At 41.5% G+C, this 23,284-nt stretch overlaps 2 protein-coding genes across 6 annotated transcripts in view; one reads left to right on the plus strand and one right to left on the minus strand.

Moving 5' to 3' along the window:
* The window catches only part of f9a (coagulation factor IXa), a 49,605-nt gene extending 32,386 nt beyond the window's left edge, over nucleotides 1-17,219 (plus strand). For both annotated transcript variants that reach the window (XM_088080957.1, XM_042492875.2), the window contains exons 5-8: nucleotides 15,614-15,748; nucleotides 15,839-16,137; nucleotides 16,257-16,380; nucleotides 16,459-17,219. In XM_088080957.1, coding sequence (XP_087937083.1) covers nucleotides 15,614-15,748; nucleotides 15,839-16,137; nucleotides 16,257-16,380; nucleotides 16,459-17,054 — 1,154 coding nt within the window. In that variant the 3' untranslated portion in view covers nucleotides 17,055-17,219. The remainder of the gene's footprint in view (nucleotides 1-15,613; nucleotides 15,749-15,838; nucleotides 16,138-16,256; nucleotides 16,381-16,458) is intronic.
* A 584-nt stretch (nucleotides 17,220-17,803) lies between these two features.
* The window catches only part of mcf2a (MCF.2 cell line derived transforming sequence a), a 36,119-nt gene continuing 30,638 nt past the window's right edge, over nucleotides 17,804-23,284 (minus strand). For 3 of the 4 annotated variants that reach the window (XM_042492876.2, XM_088080955.1, XM_088080956.1), the window contains 2 exons: nucleotides 19,906-20,006; nucleotides 17,804-19,805 (listed from right to left, as the gene is read on the minus strand). In XM_042492876.2, the coding sequence (XP_042348810.1) occupies nucleotides 19,765-19,805; nucleotides 19,906-20,006 (142 nt within the window). In that variant the 3' untranslated portion in view covers nucleotides 17,804-19,764. Of the gene's footprint in view, nucleotides 19,806-19,905; nucleotides 20,007-21,004; nucleotides 21,063-23,284 lie in introns of all 4 variants that reach the window. The other variant, XR_015777244.1, reaches the window with a different exon arrangement.

Raw genomic sequence — 23,284 nt, forward strand, 5'->3', positions numbered from 1 at the left:
GTAAACAAAGTGGAAATCAAGGCCAAAAAGGTCTAAAACCTCATAATTTAGCATGTCCAAAAATGGCCAGGAAGGCAATAGTATAGTATGGCGAAAAAAGTCAAATTTTGACCCCTCCTAAAAATGGCTGAAAACCACTTAGAATAACTCGTAGACACGCGTCATAGCATAGAAAGTGGGAATAAAGGCCAAGAAATTCCAAAAAAACTCATAATTCATCATGTCCAAAAAATGGCCAGGAAGGCAATAGTATAGTATGGCGAAAAAAGTCAAATTTTGACCCCTCCTAAAAATGGCTGAAAACCACTTAGAATCACGTGTAGAGACGCGTTATAGTAAACAAAGTGGAAATCAAGGCCAAAAAAGATCAAAAACCCCATAATTCAACATGTCCAAAAAATGGCCAGGAAGGCAATACTATAGTATGGCGAAAAAAGTCAAATTTTGACCCCTCCTAAAAATGGCTGAAAACCACTTAGAATAACTCAGAGACAGCGTCATAGCATAGAAAGTGGGAATAAAGGCCAAGAAATTCCAAAAAACTCATAATTTAACATGTCCAAAAATGGCCAGGAAGGCAATAGTATAGTATGGCGAAAAAGTCAAATTTTGACCCTCCTAAAAATGGTTAAAAATCACTTAGAATAACTCGTGAGACGCATAATAGTAAACAAAGTGGAAATCAAGGCCAAAAAGGTCTAAAACCTCATAATTTAGCATGTCCAAAAATGGCCAGGAAGGCAATAGTATAGTATGGCGAAAAAAGTCAAATTTTGACCCTCCTAAAAATGGCTGAAAACCACTTAGAATAACTCAGAGACACGTCATAGTATAGAAAGTGGGAATAAAGGCCAAGAAATTCCAAAAAAACTCATAATTCATCATGTCCAAAAAATGGCCAGGAAGGCAATAGTATAGTATGGCGAAAAAAGTCAAATTTTGACCCCTCCTAAAAATGGTTAAAAATCACTTAGAATAACTCGTAGAGACGCATAATAGTAAACAAAGTGGAAATAAAGGCCAAAAAAGGTCTAAAACCTCATAATTTAGCATGTCCAAAAAATGGCCAGGAAGGCAATAGTATAGTATGGCGAAAAAAGTCAAATTTTGACCCCTCCTAAAAATGGCTGAAAACCACTTAGAATAACTCGTAGACACGCGTCATAGTATAGAAAGTGGGAATAAAGGCCAAGAAATTCCAAAAAAACTCATAATTCATCATGTCCAAAAAATGGCCAGGAAGGCAATAGTATAGTATGGCGAAAAAAGTCAAATTTTGACCCCTCCTAAAAATGGTTAAAAATCACTTAGAATAACTCGTAGAGACGCATAATAGTAAACAAAGTGGAAATAAAGGCCAAAAAAGGTCTAAAACCTCATAATTTAGCATGTCCAAAAAATGGCCAGGAAGGCAATAGTATAGTATGGCGAAAAAAGTCAAATTTTGACCCCTCCTAAAAATGGCTGAAAACCACTTAGAATAACTTGTAGACACACGTCATGGCATAGAAAGTGGGAATAAAGGCCAAGAAATTCCAAAAAAACTCATAATTCATCATGTCCAAAAAATGGCCAAGACGGCAATAGTATAGTATGGCGAAAAAAGTCAAATTTTGACCCCTCCTAAAAATGGCTGAAAACCACTTAGAATAACTCGTAGACATGCGTCATAGCATAGAAAGTGGGAATAAAGGCCAAGAAATTCCAAAAAAACTCATAATTCAACATGTCCAAAAACTGGCCAGGAAGGCAATAGTATAGTATGGCGAAAAAAGTCAAATTTTGACCCCTCCTAAAAATGGCTGAAAACCACTTAGAATCACTTGTAGAGACGCGTTATAGTAAACAAAGTGGAAATCAAGGCCAAAAAAGATCAAAAAACCCATAATTTAGCATGTCGAAAAAAATGGCCAAGAAGGCAATAGTATAGTATGGCGAAAAAAGTCAAACTTTGACCCCTCCTAAAAATGGCTAAAAACTACTTAGAATAACTCGTAGAGACATGTCATAGCATAGAAAGTGGGAATAAAGGCCAAGAAATTCCAAAAAAACTCATAATTCAACATGTCCAAAAAATGGCCAGGAAGGCAATAGTATAGTATGGCGAAAAAAGTCAAATTTTGACCCCTCCTAAAAATAGCTAAAAACCACTTAGAATAACTCGTAGAGACGCGTTATAGTAAACAAAGTGGAAATAAAGGCCAAAAAAGGTCTAAAACCTCATAATTTAACATGTCCAAAAAATGGCCAGGAAGGCAATAGTATAGTATGGCGAAAAAAGTCAAATTTTGACCCCTCCTAAAAATAGCTAAAAACCACTTAGAATAACTCGTAGAGATGCATAATAGTAAACAAAGTGGAAATAAAGGCCAAAAAAGGTCTAAAACCTCATAATTTAGCATGTCCAAAAAATGTCCAGGAAGGCAATAGTATAGTATGGTGAAAAAAGTCATATTTTGACGCCTCCTAAAAATGGCTAAAAACCACTTAGAATAACTTGTAGAGACGCGTCATAGTAAATAAAGTGGAAATCAAGGCCAAAAAATGTCTAAAACCTCATAATTTAGCATGTCCAAAAAATGGCCAGAAAGGCAATAGTATAGTATGGCGAAAAAAGTCAAACTTTGACCCCTCCTAAAAATGGCTAAAAACCACTTAGAATAACTTGTAGAGACGCGTCATAGTAAACAAAGTGGAAATCAAGGCCAAAAAAGGTCTAAAACCCCATAATTTAGCATGTCCAAAAAATGGCCAAGAAGGCAATAGTATAGTATGGCGAAAAAAGTCAAACTTTGACCCCTCCTAAAAATGGCTGAAAACCACTTAGAATAACTCGTAGACACGCGTCATAGCATAGAAAGTGGGAATAAAGGCCAAGAAATTCCAAAAAAACTCATAATTCAACATGTCCAAAAAATGGCCAGGAAGGCAATAGTATAGTATGGCGAAAAAAGTCAAATTTTGACCCCTCCTAAAAATGGCTGAAAACCACTTAGAATAACTCGTAGAGACGCGTTATAGTAAACAAAGTGGAAATCAAGGCCAAAAAAGGTCAAAAACCCCATAATTTAGCATGTCCAAAAAATGGCCAGGAAGGCAATAGTATAGTATGGCGAAAAAAGTCAAACTTTGACCCCTCCTAAAAATGGCTAAAAACTACTTAGAATAACTTGTAGAGACATGTCATAGCATAGAAAGTGGGAATAAAGGCCAAGAAATTCCAAAAAAACTCATAATTCAACATGTCCAAAAAATGGCCAGGAAGGCAATAGTATAGTATGGCGAAAAAAGTCAAATTTTGACCCCTCCTAAAAATGGCTGAAAACCACTTAGAATAACTCGTAGAGACGCGTTATAGTAAACAAAGTGGAAATCAAGGCCAAAAAAGGTCAAAAACCCCATAATTTAGCATGTCCAAAAAATGGCCAAGAAGGCAATAGTATAGTATGGCGAAAAAAGTCAAACTTTGACCCCTCCTAAAAACAGCTAAAAACCACTTAGAATAACTCGTAGACACGCGTCATAGCATAGAAAGTGGGAATAAAGGCCAAGAAATTCCAAAAAACCTCATAATTCAACATGTCCAAAAAATGGCCAGGAAGGCAATACTATAGTATGGCGAAAAAAGTCAAATTTTGACCCCTCCTAAAAATAGCTGAAAACCACTTAGAATAACTCATAGACACGCGTCATAGCATAGAAAGTGGGAATAAAGGCCAAGAAATTCCAAAAAAACTCATAATTCAACATGTCCAAAAATGGCCAGGAAGGCAATAGTATAGTATGGCGAAAAAGTCAAATTTTGACCTCCTAAAAATGGCTGAAAACCACTTAGAATAACTCGTAGAGACGCGTTATAGTAAACAAAGTGGAAATCAAGGCCAAAAAAGGTCAAAAACCCCATAATTTAGCATGTCCAAAAAATGGCCAGGAAGGCAATAGTATAGTATGGCGAAAAAAGTCAAACTTTGACCCCTCCTAAAAATAGCTAAAAACTACTTAGAATAACTTGTAGAGACATGTCATAGCATAGAAAGTGGGAATAAAGGCCAAGAAATTCCAAAAAAACTCATAATTCAACATGTCCAAAAAATGGCCAGGAAGGCAATAGTATAGTATGGCGAAAAAAGTCAAATTTTGACCCCTCCTAAAAATGGCTGAAAACCACTTAGAATAATGCGTAGAGACGCGTTATAGTAAACAAAGTGGAAATCAAGGCCAAAAAAGGTCAAAAACCCCATAATTTAGCATGTCCAAAAAATGGCCAAGAAGGCAATAGTATAGTATGGCGAAAAAAGTCAAACTTTGACCCCTCCTAAAAACAGCTAAAAACCACTTAGAATAACTCGTAGACACGCGTCATAGCATAGAAAGTGGGAATAAAGGCCAAGAAATTCAAAAAAACCTCATAATTCAACATGTCCAAAAAATGGCCAGGAAGGCAATACTATAGTATGGCGAAAAAAGTCAAATTTTGACCCCTCCTAAAAATAGCTGAAAACCACTTAGAATAACTCATAGACACGCGTCATAGCATAGAAAGTGGGAATAAAGGCCAAGAAATTCCAAAAAAACTCATAATTCAACATGTCCAAAAAATGGCCAGGAAGGCAATAGTATAGTATGGCGAAAAAAGTCAAATTTTGACCCCTCCTAAAAATGGCTGAAAACCACTTAGAATAACTTGTAGAGACGCGTCATAGTATAGAAAGTGGAAATCAAGGCCAAAAAATGTCTAAAACCTCATAATTTAGCATGTCCAAAAAATGGCCAGAAAGGCAATAGTATAGTATGGCGAAAAAAGTCAAATTTTGACCCCTCCTAAAAATGGCTGAAAACCACTTAGAACAACTCGTAGACACTCGTCATAGCATAGAAAGTGGAAATCAAGGCCAAAAAATTCCAAAAAAACTCATAATTCAGCATGTCCAAAAAATGGCCAGGAAGGCAATAGTATAGTATGGCGAAAAAAGTCAAATTTTGACCCCTCCTAAAAATGGCTAAAAGCCACTTAGAATAACTCGTAGAGACGCATAATAGTAAAAAAAAGTGCAAATCAAGGCCAAAAAAGGTCTAAAACCTCATAATTTAGCATGTCCAAAAAATGGCCAGGAAGGCAATAGTATAGTATGGCAAAAAAAGTCAAATTTTGACCCCTTCTAAAAATAGCTGAAACCATTTAGAATAACTTTTAGATAGATAGACTGAAAGAACTTTAATGTCCCCGTAGGGAAATTCATCCTGGATCTTGTCCCACAGTTACAAAACCAATAAATACACACATAAAAGTCATACAAAATATAAAACATTACATCCTGCACCAGCAACATATCTATCTAACAATTCACTACATCTACATGAAAAGCAGACATCTGGCAGCAGTGGTATACTGGCATATTGCACAATTTCATGGCACATCTAACATCACCTATTGTTCAGAAATTCAATGGACATGGGCACAACAGAAGTTCCACATCTGTTTTGCAAACAGTTTGATGCAGCATGTAGTTCCTACATAAGTTTTCATTGATAAAAACAGAAATGCCATCGCCCTTAACTGTACCCAAAGCTTCAGTTCTGTCCAAGCGGATTAAAGAAAAACCATCCACCTCATACAAAGAGTCTGGAATATTGCGGTGAAGCCAAGTCTCCGTGAACACCATCACTGAAGAGTCATGGTACTTGTGGCAAGACCTGGCGTTGATCCGCAGCTCGTCCATTTCATTTCTTAACGATCTGACATTGCTGAGTATCATTGATGGTAGTTGTGGCCTGTTACCTTGCCAACGGAGACGCTGGCGGATTCTTCCTCTCTTTCCCCTTCTCCTGAGGTGTCTCCTCGGGTTTGCAGGTCGCCATATGTCCTGAGGTAAGCCTAGGGATGGCGAGGCACCCATGTTTCCAAGAGACAGCAACATGTCTCGTATATGGGAACGCCAGGTTGTTTCCTTCCAACGCAGGTATGATTGGTATTGTAAAAACAGCGCCAGGATAAACAGTGCCAATAAAAGTTTTCCAGTGGTTACCATCATGCTGTACAGTCTAGAGTCAACTTAAAAACAAGAAAAACGTAAAGCCTATAAAAGCAACTTAAAACACATGGAACATGCGTAAAACAAGCACAGTACAAAGTCCGCCGCGCCGCAGCACCGCACCACAAGAAGTCCACATGGGAGAGACGTGTCATAGTACACAAAGTGGAAATAAAGGCCAAAAAAGGTCAAAAACCTCATAATTCAGCATGTGCAAAAAATGGCCAAGAAGGCAATAGTACAGTATGGCGAAAAATGGCAAATTTTGACCCCTCCTAAAAATAGCTGAAAACCACTTAGAATAACTCGTAGACATGCGTCATAGTATACGAAGTGGAAATAAAGACCAAAAAAGGTCTAAAACGGCATAATTTAGCATGTCCAAAAAATGGCCAAGAAGGCAATAGTATAGTATGGCGAAAAAAGTCAAACTTTGACCCCTCCTAAAAATGGCTGAAAACCACTTAGAATAACTCGTAGAGACATGCGTCATAGCATAGAAAGTGGGAATAAAGGCCAAGAAATTCCAAAAAAAACTCATAATTCAACATGTCCAAAAAATGGCCAGGAAGGCAATAGTATAGTATGGCGAAAAAAGTCAAATTTTGACCCCTCCTAAAAATGGCTAAAAACCACTTAGAATAACTTGTAGAGACGCATCATAGTAAATAAAGTGGAAATAAAGGCCAAAAAAGGTCTAAAACCTCATAATTTAGCATGTCCAAAAAATGGCCAGGAAGGCAATAGTATAGTATGGCGAAAAAAGTCAAATTTTGACCCCTCCTAAAAATGGCTGAAAACCACTTAGAATAACTCGTAGACATGCGTCATAGCATAGAAAGTGGGAATAAAGGCCAAGAAATTCCAAAAAAACCTCATAATTCAACATGTCCAAAAAATGGCCAGGAAGGCAATAGTATAGTATGGCGAAAAAAGTCAAATTTTGACCCCTCCTAAAAATGGCTACAAACCACTTAGAATAACTCAGAGAGGCGCGTCATAGTAAACAAAGTGGAAAACAAGGCCAAAAAAGGTCAAAAAACCCATAATTTAGCATGTCCAAAAAATGGCCAGGAAGGCAATAGCCTAGTATGGCTAAAAAGTCAAATTTTGACCCCTCCTAAAATGGCTGAAAACCACTTAGAATAACTCATAGACATGCATCATAGCATAGAAAGTGGGAATAAAGGCCAAGAAATTCCAAAAAAACCTCATAATTCAACATGTCCAAAAAATGGCCAGGAAGGCAATAGTATAGTATGGCGAAAAAAGTCAAATTTTGACCCCTCCTAAAAATGGCTACAAACCACTTAGAATAACTCGTGAGAGACGTCATAGTAAACAAAGTGGAAATCAAGGCCAAAAAATGTCCAAAACCTCATAATTTAGCATGTCCAAAAAATGGCCAGGAAGGCAATAGTATAGTATGGCGAAAAAAGTCAAATTTTGACCCCTCCTAAAAATGGCTACAAACCACTTAGAATAACTCGTAGAGACGCGTCATAGTAAACAAAGTGGAAATAAAGGCCAAAAAAGGTCAAAAACCCCATAATTTAGCATGTCCAAAAAATGGCCAGGAAGGCAATAGTATAGTATGGCGAAAAAAGTCAAACTTTGAGCCCTCCTAAAAATAGCTAAAAACCACTTAGAATAACTCGTAGAGACGCATCATAGTAAATAAAGTGGAAATAAAGGCCAAAAAAGGTCTAAAACCTCATAATTTAGCATGTCCAAAAAATGGCCAGGAAGGCAATAGTATAGTATGGCGAAAAAGTCAAATTTTGACCCCTCCTAAAAATGGCTAAAACTACTTAGAATAACTCAGAGAGACATGTCATAGCATACAAAGTGGGAATAAAGGCCAAGAAATTCCAAAAAAACTCATAATTCAACATGTCCAAAAATGGCCAGGAAGGCAATAGTATAGTATGGCGAAAAAAGTCAAATTTGACCCTCCTAAAAATGGCTAAAACCACTTAGAATAACTCGTAGAGACGCGTCATAGTAAACAAAGCGGAAATCAAGGCCAAAAAAGGTCAAAAACCCCATAATTTAGCATGTCCAAAAAATGGCCAGGAAGGCAATAGTATAGTATGGCGAAAAAAGTCAAATTTTGACCCCTCCTAAAAATGGCTGAAAACCACTTAGAATAACTCGTAGACATGCGTCATAGCATAGAAAGTGGGAATAAAGGCCAAGAAATTCCAAAAAAACCTCATAATTCAACATGTCCAAAAAATGGCCAGGAAGGCAATAGCCTAGTATGGCGAAAAGAGTCAAATTTTGACCCCTCCTATAAATGGCTGAAAACCACTTAGAATAACTCGTAGAGACATGTCATAGCATACAAAGTGGGAATAAAGGCCAAGAAATTCCAAAAAACTCATAATTTAGCATGTCCAAAAATGGCCAGGAAGGCAATAGTATAGTATGGCGAAAAAGTCAAATTTTGACCCCTCCTAAAAATGGCTACAAACCACTTAGAATAACTCGTAGAGATGTGTCATAGTAAACAAAGTGGAAATCAAGGCCAAAAAAGGTCAAAAAACCCATAATTTAGCATGTCCAAAAAATGGCCAGGAAGGCAATAGCCTAGTATGGCGAAAAAAGTCAAATTTTGACCCCTCCTAAAAATGGCTGAAAACCACTTAGAATAACTCGTAGAAACATGTCATAGCATACAAAGTGGGAATAAAGGCCAAGAAATTCCAAAAAAACTCATAATTCAACATGTCCAAAAAATGGCCAGGAAGGCAATAGTATAGTATGGCGAAAAAAGTCAAATTTTGACCCCTCCTAAAAATGGCTGAAAACCACTTAGAATAACTCGTAGACATGCGTCATAGCATAGAAAGTGGGAATAAAGGCCAAGAAATTCCAAAAAAACCTCATAATTCAACATGTCCAAAAAATGGCCAGGAAGGCAATAGTATAGTATGGCTTAAAAAGTCAAATTTTGACCCCTCCTAAAAATGGCTACAAACCACTTAGAATAACTCGTGAGACGCGTCATAGTAAACAAAGTGGAAATCAAGGCCAAAAAGGTCAAAAACCCATAATTTAGCATGTCCAAAAAATGGCCAGGAAGGCAATAGCCTAGTATGGCGAAAAAAGTCAAATTTTGACCCCTCCTAAAAATGGCTGAAAACCACTTAGAATAACTCATAGACATGCATCATAGCATAGAAAGTGGGAATAAAGGCCAAGAAATTCCAAAAAAACCTCATAATTCAACATGTCCAAAAAATGGCCAGGAAGGCAATAGTATAGTATGGCGAAAAAAGTCAAATTTTGACCCCTCCTAAAAATGGCTACAAACCACTTAGAATAACTCGTAGAGACGCGTCATAGTAAACAAAGTGGAAATCAAGGCCAAAAAATGTCCAAAACCTCATAATTTAGCATGTCCAAAAATGGCCAGGAAGGCAATAGTATAGTATGGCGAAAAAGTCAAATTTTGACCCCTCCTAAAAATGGCTACAAACCACTTAGAATAACTCGTGAGAGACGCCATAGTAAACAAAGTGGAAATAAAGGCCAAAAGGTCAAAAACCCCATAATTTAGCATGTCCAAAAATGGCCAGGAAGGCAATAGTATAGTATGGCGAAAAAAGTCAAATTTTGACCCCTCCTAAAAATGGCTAAAAACCACTTAGAATAACTCGTAGAGACGCATCATAGTAAATAAAGTGGAAATAAAGGCCAAAAAAGGTCTAAAACCTCATAATTTAGCATGTCCAAAAAATGGCCAGGAAGGCAATAGTATAGTATGGCGAAAAAAGTCAAATTTTGACCCCTCCTAAAAATGGCTAAAAACTACTTAGAATAACTCGTAGAGACATGTCATAGCATACAAAGTGGGAATAAAGGCCAAGAAATTCCAAAAAAACTCATAATTCAACATGTCCAAAAAATGGCCAGGAAGGCAATAGTATAGTATGGCGAAAAAAGTCAAATTTTGACCCCTCCTAAAAATGGCTAAAAACCACTTAGAATAACTCGTAGAGACGCGTCATAGTAAACAAAGCGGAAATCAAGGCCAAAAAAGGTCAAAAACCCCATAATTTAGCATGTCCAAAAAATGGCCAGGAAGGCAATAGTATAGTATGGCGAAAAAAGTCAAATTTTGACCCCTCCTAAAAATGGCTGAAAACCACTTAGAATAACTCGTAGACATGCGTCATAGCATAGAAAGTGGGAATAAAGGCCAAGAAATTCCAAAAAAACCTCATAATTCAACATGTCCAAAAAATGGCCAGGAAGGCAATAGCCTAGTATGGCGAAAAGAGTCAAATTTTGACCCCTCCTATAAATGGCTGAAAACCACTTAGAATAACTCGTAGAGACATGTCATAGCATACAAAGTGGGAATAAAGGCCAAGAAATTCCAAAAAAACTCATAATTTAGCATGTCCAAAAAATGGCCAGGAAGGCAATAGTATAGTATGGCGAAAAAAGTCAAATTTTGACCCCTCCTAAAAATGGCTACAAACCACTTAGAATAACTCGTAGAGACGCGTCATAGTAAACAAAGTGGAAATCAAGGCCAAAAAATGTCTAAAACCTCATAATTTAACATGTCCAAAAAATGGCCAGGAAGGCAATAGTATAGTATGGCGAAAAAAGTCAAATTTTGACCCCTCCTAAAAATGGCTAAAAACTACTTAGAATTACTCGTAGACACGCGTCATAGCATAGAAAGTGGAAATCAAGGCTAAGAAATTCCAAAAAAACTCATAATTCAGCATGTCCAAAAAATGGCCAGGAAGGCAATAGTATAGTATGGCGAAAAAAGTCAAATTTTGACCCCTCCTAAAAATGGCTGAAAACCACTTAGAACAACTCGTAGACACGCGTCATAGCATAGAAAGTGGAAATCAAGGCCAAAAAATTCCAAAAAAACTCATAATTCAGCATGTCCAAAAATGGCCAGGAAGGCAATAGTATAGTATGGCGAAAAAAGTCAAATTTTGACCCCTCCTAAAAATAGTTAAAAATCACTTAGAATAACTCGTAGAGATGCATAATAGTAAACAAAGTGGAAATCAAGGCCAAAAAAGGTCTAAAACCTCATAATTCAGCATGTCCCAAAAATGGCCAGAAAGGCAATAGTATAGTATGGCGAAAAAAGTCAAATTTTTACCCCTTCTAAAAATGGCTGAAAACCACTTAGAATAACTCGTAGAGACGCGTCATAGCATAGAAAGTGGGAATAAAGGCCAAGAAATTCCAAAAAAACCTCATAATTCAGCATGTCCAAAAAATGGCCAGGAAGGCAATAGTATAGTATGGCGAAAAAAGTCAAATTTTGACCCCTCCTAAAAATGGTTAAAAATCACTTAGAATAACTCGCAGAGATGCATAATAGTAAACAAAGTGGAAATTAAGGCCAAAAAAGGTCTAAAACCTCATAATTTAGCATGTCCAAAAAATGGCCAGAAAGGCAATAGGCGAAAAAAGTCAAATTTTGACCCCTCCTAAAAATGGCTGAAAACCACTTAGAATAACTCGTAGAGACGCGTCATAGCATAGAAAGTGGGAATAACGCCCAAAACAGGCCCAAAACTTTGTAATTTACCACATCAACAGATAGCCAAAAAGGTGTATTGCCTTTTTTGCCATATTTTTTACATGTTATATTATTGTGTCTTGGGTCGTTCTTACAACATTCTATGCTATGGCATGTGCCAGCACACTATTTTTCGCATTTTTTAGCTGTTTTTGGGTTTGTCATATTTTTACATCTTTGACCATACTATAGTATCGCCTCTTCGGCCAATTTTTTTTTTACATGCTATATTATTGTGCTTTGGCCATTTTTGCAACATGCTTTTCCTTGGCGTTACAATAAAGGTTAGAAGAAAATTACAGCATAGAATGATAATATTGTCACAAAACAATCATTTAAAATGTTACAGCATATCCATCCATCCATTTTCTTCCGCTTATCCGGGGTCGGGTCGCGGGGGCAGCAGCCTAAGCAGGGAAACCCAGACTTCCCTCTCCCCGGCCACTTCGTCCAGCTCTTCCCGGGGGACCCCGAGGCGTTCCCAGGCCAGCTGTGAGACGTAGTCTCTCCAGCGTGTCCTGGGTCTTCCTCGGGGCCTCCTACCGGTGGGACGTGCCCTGAACACCTCACCAGGGAGGCGTCCTGGAGGCATCCTAATTAGATGCCCGAGCCACCTCATCTGGCTCTTCTCAATGCGGAGGAGCAGCGGCTCTACTCCGAGCTCCTCCCGGATGACCGAGCTTCTCACCCTATCTCTAAGGGAGAGCCCAGCCACCCTACGGAGGAAACTCATTTCGGCCACTTGTACCCGCGATCTTGTTCTTTCGGTCACTACCCAAAGCTCATGACCATAGGTGAGGGTAGGAACGAAGATCGACTGGTAAATCGAGAGCTTTGCCTTTCGGCTCAGCTCCCTCTTCACCAAGACAGACCGGTGCAGAGTCCGCATTACTGCAGACGCTGCACCGATCCGCCTGTCAATCTCCCGTTCCATCCTTCCCCCACTCGTGAACAAGACCCCGAGGTACTTAAACTCCTCCACTTGGGGCAGGACTTCATCCCCGATCCGGAGGGGGCACGCCACCCTTTTCCGGCTGAGAACCATGGTCTCGGATTTGGAGGTGCTGATTCTCATTCCAGCCGCTTCACACTCGGCTGCGAACCGATCCAGTGAGAGCTGAAGGTCGTGGCCCGATGAAGCCAACAGGACCACATCATCTGCAAAGAGCAGAGACCTAATCCTGAGGTCACCAAACCGGACCCCCTCAACACCCTGGCTGCGCCTAGAAATTCTGTCCATAAAAGTTATGAACAGAATCGGCGACAAAGGGCAGCCCTGGCGGAGTCCAACCCTCACCGGAAACGAGTTCGACTTACTGCCGGCAATGCGGACCAAGCTCCGGCACCAGTCATACAGGGAACAGACAGCCCGTATCAAGGAGTCCGAAACCCCATATTCCCGGAGAACCCCCCACAGGCCTCCCCGAGGGACACGGTCGAATGCCTTCTCCAAGTCCACAAAGCACATGTGGACTGGTTGGGCAAACTCCCAAGCACCCTCAAGGATCCTGCCAAGGGTCCAGAGCTGGTCCACAGTTCCACGACCGGGGCGAAAACCGCATTGCTCCTCCTGAATCTGGGGTTCGACTATCCGGCGGACCCTCCTCTCTAGAACCCCGAATAGACCTTACCAGGGAGACTGAGGAGTGTGATCCCCCTGTAGTTGGAACACACCCAGAGAGCCCCAGAGATAGAGGAGCCCACCCCCGGGTCCCCAGGCCCTGCTTCCCCAACGGAAGGCGTGTCGGTGGGATTGAGGAGGTCTTCGAAGTATTCCTTCCACCGATCCACAACGTCCCGAGTCGAGGTCAGCAGCGCCCCGTCGCCACTATACACAGTGTTGACGGAGTACTGTTTCCCCCTCGTGAGACGCCTGATGGTGGTCCAGAACCTCTTCGAAGCCGTCCGGAAGTCGTTTTCCATGGCCTCGCCGAACTCCTCCCATGCCCGGGTTTTCGCCTCGGCGACCACCGCCGCCGCACTCCGCTTGGCCTGTCGGTACCTGTCTGCTGCCTCCGGAGTCCCACAGGCCAAGAAGGCCCGATAGGACTCCTTCTTCAGCTTGACGGCACCCCTTACCGCCGGTGTCCACCAGCGGGTTCGGGTGTTGCCGCCCCGACAGGCACCAACCACCTTACGGCCACAGCACTGGTCGGCCGCCTCAGCAATGGAGGCACGGAACACGGCCCACTCGGACTCAATGTCCCCAGCCTCCCCCGGGACATGGTCGAAGCTCTTCCGGAGGTGGGAGTTGAAGCTCCTTCTGACGGGAGACTCTGCCAGACATTCCCAGCAGACCCTCACAATGCGTTTGGGTCTGCCTTGTCTGACCGGCGTCCTCCCCCACCATCGGAGCCAACTCACCACCAGGTGGTGATCGGTTGACAGCTCCGCCCCTCTCTTCACCCGAGTGTCCAAGACATAAGGCCGCAAGTCCAACGATACGACTACAAAGTCGATCATTGAACTGCGGCCTAGGGTGTCCTGATGCCAAGTGCGCATATGGACACCCTTATGCTTGAACATGGTGTTCGTTATGGACAATCTGTGGCGAGCACAGAAGTCCAATAACAAAACACCACTGGTTCAGATCGGGGGGGCCATTCCTCCCGATCACGCCCCTCCAGGTCTCACTGTCGCTGCCAACGTGAGCGTTGAAGTCCCCCAGCAGAACGAGGGAGTCCCCAGAAGGAGCACTCTCCAGCACCCCCTCTAAGGACTCCAAAAAGGGTGGATACTCTGAACTGCTGTTTGGACCATAGGCACAAACAACAGTCAGGATCCGTCCCCCCAAAGGCGGAGGGAGGCTACCCTCTCATTCACCGGGCGTAACTCCATCGTGACAGGCACCGAGCCGGGGGGCAATAAGTATTGCCACCCCTGCCCGGCGCCTCTCACCAGTGGCAACTCCAGAGTGGAAGAGAGTCCATCCCCTCTCAAGAAGACTGGTTCCGGAGCCCTAGCCATGCGTCGAGGTGAGACCGACTATATCTAGTCAGAACTTCTCAACCTCACGCACCAGCTCAGGCTCCTTCCCCACCAGAGAGGTGACATTCCACGTCCCCAGAGCTAGCTTCTGCAGCCGAGGATCGGACTGCCAAGGTCCCCGCCTTCGGCTGCCGCCCAGCTCACATTGCACCCGACCCCTACGGCCCCTCCTACGGGTGGTGAGCCCACGGGAAGGAGGTCCCATGTCACCTCTTCGGGCTGTGCCCGGCCGGGCCCCATGGGTAAAGGCCCGGCCACCAGGCGCTCGCCATCGAGCCCCACCCCCAGGCCTGGCTCCAGGGGGGGGCCCCGGTGACCCGTGTCCGGGCGAGGGGAACTCCGAACCATTGATTGACATCATCATAGGGGTCTTGTGAGCTACACTTTGTCTGGTCCCTCCCCTAGGACCTGTTTGCCATGGGTGACCCTACCAGGGGCATGAAGCCCCCGACAACTGAGCTCCTAGGATCACTGGGACACGCAAACCCCTCCACCACGATAAAGTGGTAGCTCAGGGATAAACTATGTTACAGCATAGTTTATCACAAAAAATATATGAAAAGGTCTTAATATAGTATTCAAACAAAAATTATAGTATGCTAAAAATAGTGCCACAATTTAATGCATGAATTTTCTTTCAGGCCTCACTCATATGCTGCCTCCTTAAACTAGCACTCAGTTACCCACATTTTGAGAGACCCTGCTGTAGATAGGCTCACAATTTTTTCAATTGTTTTGAAAATCAATAGTTCCTACCCATATGTACTAAACAAATTATGCTTTTGCAATTATTTGTCCTGCCCATACATGCCACAAAGAGATCCCTTTCATTATAAGTAATGGGATACAAAATCCACAGCCCTTGTCTTGTGCACAAATTCATACAGTATTCACAAAATACATGTCTGAGTCTTCATAAACAAAACAGAAAGGAGCTCATTCTACACAGTTACAACATGTCATTGTATAAATGCACCGACAGGGTGGGTTATAATTGATAAAGTGCTTTTTTTACCCTTCTCAGTTATAGCAAGAAGGTGTGACTTGAACAATGGAGACTGTATGCACTTCTGTGAATCAATGGGAACCTTTGGAGCAAAATGCTCTTGTGCAAGAGGATACAGGCTGATAGAGGATGGAGTTTCCTGTGAACCAGATGGTATCAATGCATTTGTTGATTTCTTTGCCTAATTTCATGATGATTACTTTTAAATTCCACCCTGAGACTCATCTTTTCTGACATCAACAGCTGAATTTCCATGTGGCAGAACTGCTCTGAAAGAGGTCAGCACAGCATTCAAAAGGTCTATGTGGAATGCAAGCCTGCAGAACAACACCAATATCACCATCGCTGCATCCCATTCCTCGACTCCAGCTAGTACTCTGACGTCTCTTCCTGCCTCAAATGACTCTGTAGAAAACCAATCAGATAAGAAGCTCCCCCTGCGGACGATCCGTGACGCTGAGGTCCCTACTGAGGAGCAGCCTAAGCCTTATAAACGCATTGTAGGTGGTAAAGTGGTCATCCCAGGAGAGATCCCATGGCAGGTATGGTGTAGAAGTAAAAGTATTTGTCAAAAGAAAAACATGAGGGAGGTAAAACAGCAGCTGTGGTGTTTTCTCTTTCTTTTTGCTATTCATGGCTCTTCTCTCCATCTGTAATTCAGGTAGCCTTGATAGCGCGTCCCACTGGTCAGTTATTCTGTGGGGGCTCCATCCTCAGCGAACGGTGGGTTATCACTGCTGCACATTGCCTTGTGGAGGCACAGGGCTCCTTCTTCATCAGAGTGGGTAAGATTCACTGCCTCCAACAAGATTTATCTCTGCTAAAATATGAGTGATATCTGTATCTAACATCTCAACCTGCAGGGGAGCACAACATCTACATCCATGAGGACACTGAGCAGGACCACGAAGTGTTGAAGCAACACATACATCCACGCTATAATAGCAGTATAAGCTTGTATAACCATGACATCGCTCTGCTGTACCTCAAGAACTCCATCACCTTCTCCACAACAGTCCGACCCATCTGCATAGGGCCCATGGCTTTCACTGAGGCCATAGTGAAGGAGTACTCTCCGGCGACGGTCAGCGGCTGGGGCCGAACACGGTTCCTGGGATTCACTGCTGACAATTTGCAGAAAGTGGAGGTTCCTTTTACAGATCGGACAGAGTGTAAGGACAGCAGCAGTGCCAGGATCACTTCCTACATGTTTTGTGCAGGGTACTACGATGTGGACAAAGATGCCTGTCAGGGGGACAGTGGAGGTCCTCACACAAACAGATTTCATGACACGTGGTTCCTTACAGGCATTGTAAGCTGGGGGGAAGAGTGTGCAAAGCAGGGGAAATATGGTGTGTACACCCGGCTGTCCCTATATTACAGCTGGATAAACCATGTCATGGGAATAACTAAACAAATGCTGGCATTGGATGTGGAAAACCCTGACCCTGAAACTTAAAGAGTACAGATTTTTAAGAATATAATTGGTTATAAGTGGTTCTTTTTTTCTTGACACTTTTTTAACTCCACGGGATAGTAGGAGATCCTTTCATGATTTGGCATGTCATTTAACACTGTATGAAACAAAAAAATGTATTTAACATTAAACTTCTGTCATACAGTGCTCTGACTCTGTGCAGCTACATCAGGGTTAGGGTTGTCGGGGTGGGATTAGGTTGTCTCCAGGTAAAAGGCTCATCAATTTAATGCTTTTCAGGACCCTTTCTAGATGTTTTTAACCAAATCTAAGACTTACTTTTGGACAAATGATTTTTTTTCTTATTCAAGCATTGCAGATCAATTTTAAGGTAAGGAGTATATATGTAGTCTCCTCCAGATTTTGCCAACAGGTAAGTGTAAGTATAAAGGAAGACAGTACTAGTCTTTCTACCTTTCTAGCAAAAGACCTCAACTTGTTTTGAAAAAATCAAATAAAAGACAGGAAAATAAAATTTGATAAAATGTTTATGACATTTAAGACTAATGAATTTAAAGTTAAGACTAATGAAATTGAGGCCTAATATTTGTATAATTAAAATGAAGATGTTTCAAGATTTTTTAAGGACCTGGAGACAGCCTGATCAAAACACATCATCCCCATCTGCTAGTAAATGTTTTACAAGTATTTAGTAGCAGAGAAACAACAGGGATCTTTGGAAATCCTGGCTTCAAATGATACGTAGCCAAAAACTCACGAAAAGAGAAAACTCTGCACAATTGTATTATTTATCTTGACTTCCATTAAAACAAGAATACAGAAACAATAGATTAAATCAGGATGCATGACAAAGAGCAGCCTTAGTTTTCAGCCACACAGTATTGAATTATTTCAATTAGCAAAACAATTATTGCAATAAATAGTTTATTTTTTAACGGACTGAAGCTGTACAAAAACAAGCCAATTTAGAGCAGTGACTGTCTGACAATACAAACCTGCTCACTGTTCAGTTGTCATGCATTTTCATCTTAACGAAACATTCAGCAACAAGCTCAGGCTACTTGGCTCATCGGGATACATAATATTTCAAGCAGTTTTTTTTGTGTTTTCCAATCTGGAAAATCTGTGCAAAATCTGCAGCATTTTGGATTAAGGTTACAAACAAACCATCTGATTTTTGTCATATAAGCTAAAAAGAAATAAAATGGGGTTTTGATGTGCAGTCAAGTGCATCTCCCGTGAATATATGAAGGTGTAGTTTCATCGAGAGCTGCACACACATACCTCACAATATGAAGGAACAACATGACAGCAAAATAAATAAATTAACAACATAGGAAATGTGTAGTGCGGAGCAGCCCCTGCTGCTTTCTTGACTCATTTCCATATCAAACAACGAATCAAAGGCAGCCCTCGGACCGGGGCCTCGATTTGATGTGGTAAATTCATATAAGTCTGCAATCAATATTTAATTAAGCGTTCGACACAGAGGTTGTATTTCATGTTGGCTGTATGATCCCTTTTAATGGGGAGCCCGAGATTAACTGAGCTGTAATGTGGAGGAGGAAACAATCTGCCTCTGTGATGGAGCGGTACACGAAGCATAATCTCCCTCTCTCTCTGCCTCGCTCTGCCTTCTCTATGCTGCGCTCTGTGGCATACACGGAGGAGTACACTACCATCAATCTTCACGTGTCGGCTGGTGTCTTACATTACCATCACTGACATGTCAACTGCTGCCTGCATGCAGGGGGGTATGTCTCCCCTGCCTCCCTAACACATCATACATTCAAGGATAAACAAAGGAAATAACAGCATGAACAAGAGGGAATACACAGTGAGAGGTAAAGCAACAAGAAAAGCACACATTCAGTTAACAATAGGTGGGTGTGTTTGTTTCTCCTGTCTGTCTGTCCATCTTATTAAAGTGCCTGTTGAATATTTGTGAGGTCAGGTTAAAGCAATAACAGAGTATTTGATTTTGCAAACAGTACATACAGGAGACTCCAAAAGAGTGGGAATAAAAAAGGCATTATGGCATGGCACATTTTGGCATTCTAACTCCTAGACTGTACACAAGAGTGGTGCCTTGAGGAATGAAATGTAAGAAAAATGCAATTAAGTCGTTCAATGGAGAAAAAAAAGCCAATCAACTACACAAAGATGAAACACTGAGGTACAAGAAAATGTTAAAAATGACACTGTATATGTACAAAAGTGACTGATTTAAGAAATGTTTCAGGTAAATCCTGTGCTACCATCCACCCAGCACACACTGAGACAAACACACAATCGGAGACGCTAGAGTCTGGAATACTAGCTGGAATGAGAAAGGGTTGATTCACAGATTGTGAAATTACTAACTGCTGTAGCAGCTGCCTCACACCGTGACTTAATGTCTGTTACAGATGAAAGATGCACCTCACCAGTCTGAGAAAGCCAATCAGGGTCCAGGAATCGGCTGTTGATTGTCCAAGAGGGCTAAATAGTTCCTGAGCCGTCACTATCAGAAAACACCGCCCCAGTGGATCGACACTCATAACCTGGAAGAAAATCAGGTCTGTAGATTCCCACATTTTTCTCTTATGTGACTGAACTGTGCTGGAGAAAGTCACCGGGGAGAAAGAAATGGGTGGCTGATCAGTCATGAAACAGCTATGGCTCAACCAGTTTCTTCTGTCTGTTCATCATCTCTGGGGAAATATTTGATTCACATTCTGTGCTTTCTTCTCTACGGGGAGCTGAGCTTTCTGGCTTTCAGGTTTCCTGCATCTACAAGAAAATATACAGACATTTAGAAAGAAAATTAAAGACAAGAAACACCATGGCTCAGCTTTATATCGTCACCTTGGACGCTCATGCCTTTTCTTACCCCCTAGTCTGGAGTGTCCTCGATTACTGTCTCCAAGAATCAGCTGCAAGCTGGCAGCAGCTATGAAGCCCTCCTGTCGCCGACTCAGGTTTTTCACCAGCCTGAAGTCAGGAAAAGGGGAGAGGAAAAGCGGCAAATTAGATAAATATACTTTGTCAGAAGGTTTAGCTCAAACTAGAATTACTGCCTCTTGGTTTTATTCCCCTTCGAACCAGTTGCAGTTACAGTTCACATCCATGTCTGTTAATATGTGGATGTTTAACAGAAATCTTTCCCAGACGCATAGTATCATGTTGGGCAACATAGATTAGTGTCACTAATTCAGTATCTGACCAAATGTCTCTCCTTCTGTTCCTGATTTACGGTGTTGAGTAATGTCCAGAAGTGTTTTTGCAGAGCATTATGGTGTCACTGTGAACTTGACCTTTGACCTTTCCGATATATTCGCAGGGAGATTAGGCAAGGATGCCCACTCTCTCCCTTCCTTTTCATCCTCTATATTAAAACATTAGTCACAGCTATTCGTCATAACAGTCACATAAAAGGTATTTAGACAGATAACTTGCATCATTAATGAAGTCTCTATGCAGGAGTACTCTTTTTACAAAAACCTGTCTCAAATTGATAGATTTATTTTCTAACATTTCTGATTACTTAATTAACTGAAACAAATCATCCATCCTTCCTCTACATAGCATTAGCTGGGATGTGGCAGCACACATACCACATATTTCCCTATGCACTGAACACATCACATACATGGGTATTCATATTTCCCACCGGCTGTCAGACCTGTTCAAACTCAACTTCACCCTGTTCCTTCAAACAATAACCGATGACCTCTTCCATTGGATACATTTAACACTCTCTCTTATGAGTAGAATAGCAACAATTAAGATGACAATATTTCCTAAAATAAACAGTCTTTTTACAAAGACCCCAATACAACATACTCTCAACTGGTTTAAATCACTCAATTCAATAGTCACCAAATTTTACTAGAAAGATAAAACTCCTAGAATTAAACTGGCCACTTTTCAAAAAACAAAAAATAAAAGGCGGACTTAAAGCCCCAAATTTTTTTTTTATCATTACTCACTTGCAAGTCAACTTCAATATATACTCAAATGGATCCACCCCAATCAGTCAGACTCCACCTGGTTAGACATAGAACAGACTGTTTGTAAAAACATTCAGATTTCCAATCAATCAGTTGAACTTCCTTGTTTTAAAACCTCAACAACAGCAGAAACTCACACTCACAAAGTTACAAACACCACCCTAGCATAATCTAAATTCACCCCCATTTGGAATAACCCAGAATTTCTCAGTAATAAGAAACTACTCAACTTTTGCACTTGGTCAGAAAAAGGCATCACACACCTCAAGCACATCATCCATAATAAAACATTGGTTTCATTCCCCTGCCTGGTCCAGAAGTATAGCATCAAAATCATGTATCCAATCCAAACCCAACATTACAACCTCAGACCTCGATCTTCCCACCTCATCATCTGATCTACTCAACTTCCCCACCTCCAAAAGTAAATTGCTTGCCAAAATAAATAGATTAATATCACAGATCAAGACACGACCTCCATTCCTTTCGTAAAATGGCAGTCGGATCTGTTGATCACTCCTGATGCAGTTGTCTGGAACCAAATATGTAAAAACAAATACTTAATGACTAAAAATGCCATCTTACAACTCATACAATATAAAATTCTCCGCAGGTATCACTACAGGGGTCAGAAAATGTCTAGAATGAGATTTGCACTAGAAAAATGCTCACACAGCACACAAAACAGCTCAGACAAATAAATTCACGCCATCTGGAAAAAGTCACAGAATCACTATCCTCCTTCTTAGGTTGCCACATCCCACAATCCCCATCCCTCTGTATACTACATCTCCAACATGAACCTGAACAAAAGTACATTACTCCTTACAGCCCTAACTATCACCAAGAAAACAATCCTCGTGAACTGGAAATTCAAAAACTCCATAAACATCACCCTGGAAAAACTTGCTCTCGGATCACATGTCACTGGAAAATAAAATACCCAACCCCTCTCAGAGACATCACCACTGAACCCTCCTCCATCTGGCTATCATTTGCTCATTTTCTACAAACATTACGGTTTTTGTCTCCTCTCTTATTCTACCCGCACTAATCATAACTATTTCCAGAAACATTACTATTAAGTAATGATCATTATAAATATCTGTAAGTCTTATCTGGGACAGGTGACTTTTGAATACTGGAAAATACATGAAGTTGGGATGAGAGACAGGAAAGACAGTCAAGAGACAGGAAGTTGGGGGAAAGACAAGAAGTTAGGTTAAGTTAAAAAACACACAACTGTCTCCTTGTCTCCTCAAGAGACAATGAGAGACAAGAGAGTACTGACATATTTTAATATTCAAGTGTTTGGTATTTTGTTTGTTTGTTTCTGACACAATTGTCTCCTTTTCCAGGACTTCCAGTCGATGCAACGCCATGTCAAGTCACGTTTTACTTGAGCTCCAACAGCAAAAGTAATGCTTTAATTTTGACGCAAAAGTCCAAACCAATGCCCACTTGACGATTGTGGAAGCTCGACTAAAAGTTAAGGAAAATGCCTAAAACCCGGAGATGCCGAGCTGCAAGACACGAAGGAAAAGCTGAACTCTGGAGTAAGAGGCGACAGCGGGCTGTGTCACTGAGCTGGAAGCTACTGTTAGCGGCTACTCTGATTCAATTAGCATCTTGAGGACTGAGATGCTAACGGTGGAGAAAGAGGTATCAAGTCCCAGACAACGCTGTGAGGACATGAAAGACAGATCTCGCCGCTGCAACCTCCGAGTTACGAGGGTGAAAGGAGGCAGGGAGGACGGAGAAAATATGTCTGTCTTTGTTGTTAAAATGCCTAAAGAGTCACTAGTTCTCGAGAAGCTTCCCCTAGTGGATCGGGCTCTCCGCAGAAAACCAAACGGTGAAAACACACCGCCACGGGCAACTGTGAGGAGGAAGCGGAGCGGAGACAGATTAAAATTGCGGCTAGTGACAGGTTTCCGTCCTACCCAACTACACCCAGGCAGCGAGTAAACACCGAGCGGCATTCAACGCGGTAAAGTCCCTGCTACGGAGCTGCTAACGGGTCCGTAACAGCCTTTATCCAGCTATGCTGAGGATTAGGACTAAGGACGGGATTGACTCCTTCAACGGCCGACAAGACTGACATCTGCTGCATCTCCAGCCGTTCAATCACGGGTGGACACGGACATGTCATTGAGACAGTCTAATGCCAGCAGTGACTGTGAGCCCACGGGTGAAGTAGCCACCGTGAATGACTAAAAAAAGCCTGTCAGTGGCAGATTTTGTTCCGTATGTTTTGCC

Source organism: Plectropomus leopardus, chromosome 8 (genome assembly GCF_026936395.1).
Source record: "Plectropomus leopardus strain MGB_pleo_1.0 chromosome 8, ASM2693639v1, whole genome shotgun sequence".
Classification (NCBI taxonomy): Eukaryota; Metazoa; Chordata; class Actinopteri; order Perciformes; family Serranidae; genus Plectropomus; species Plectropomus leopardus.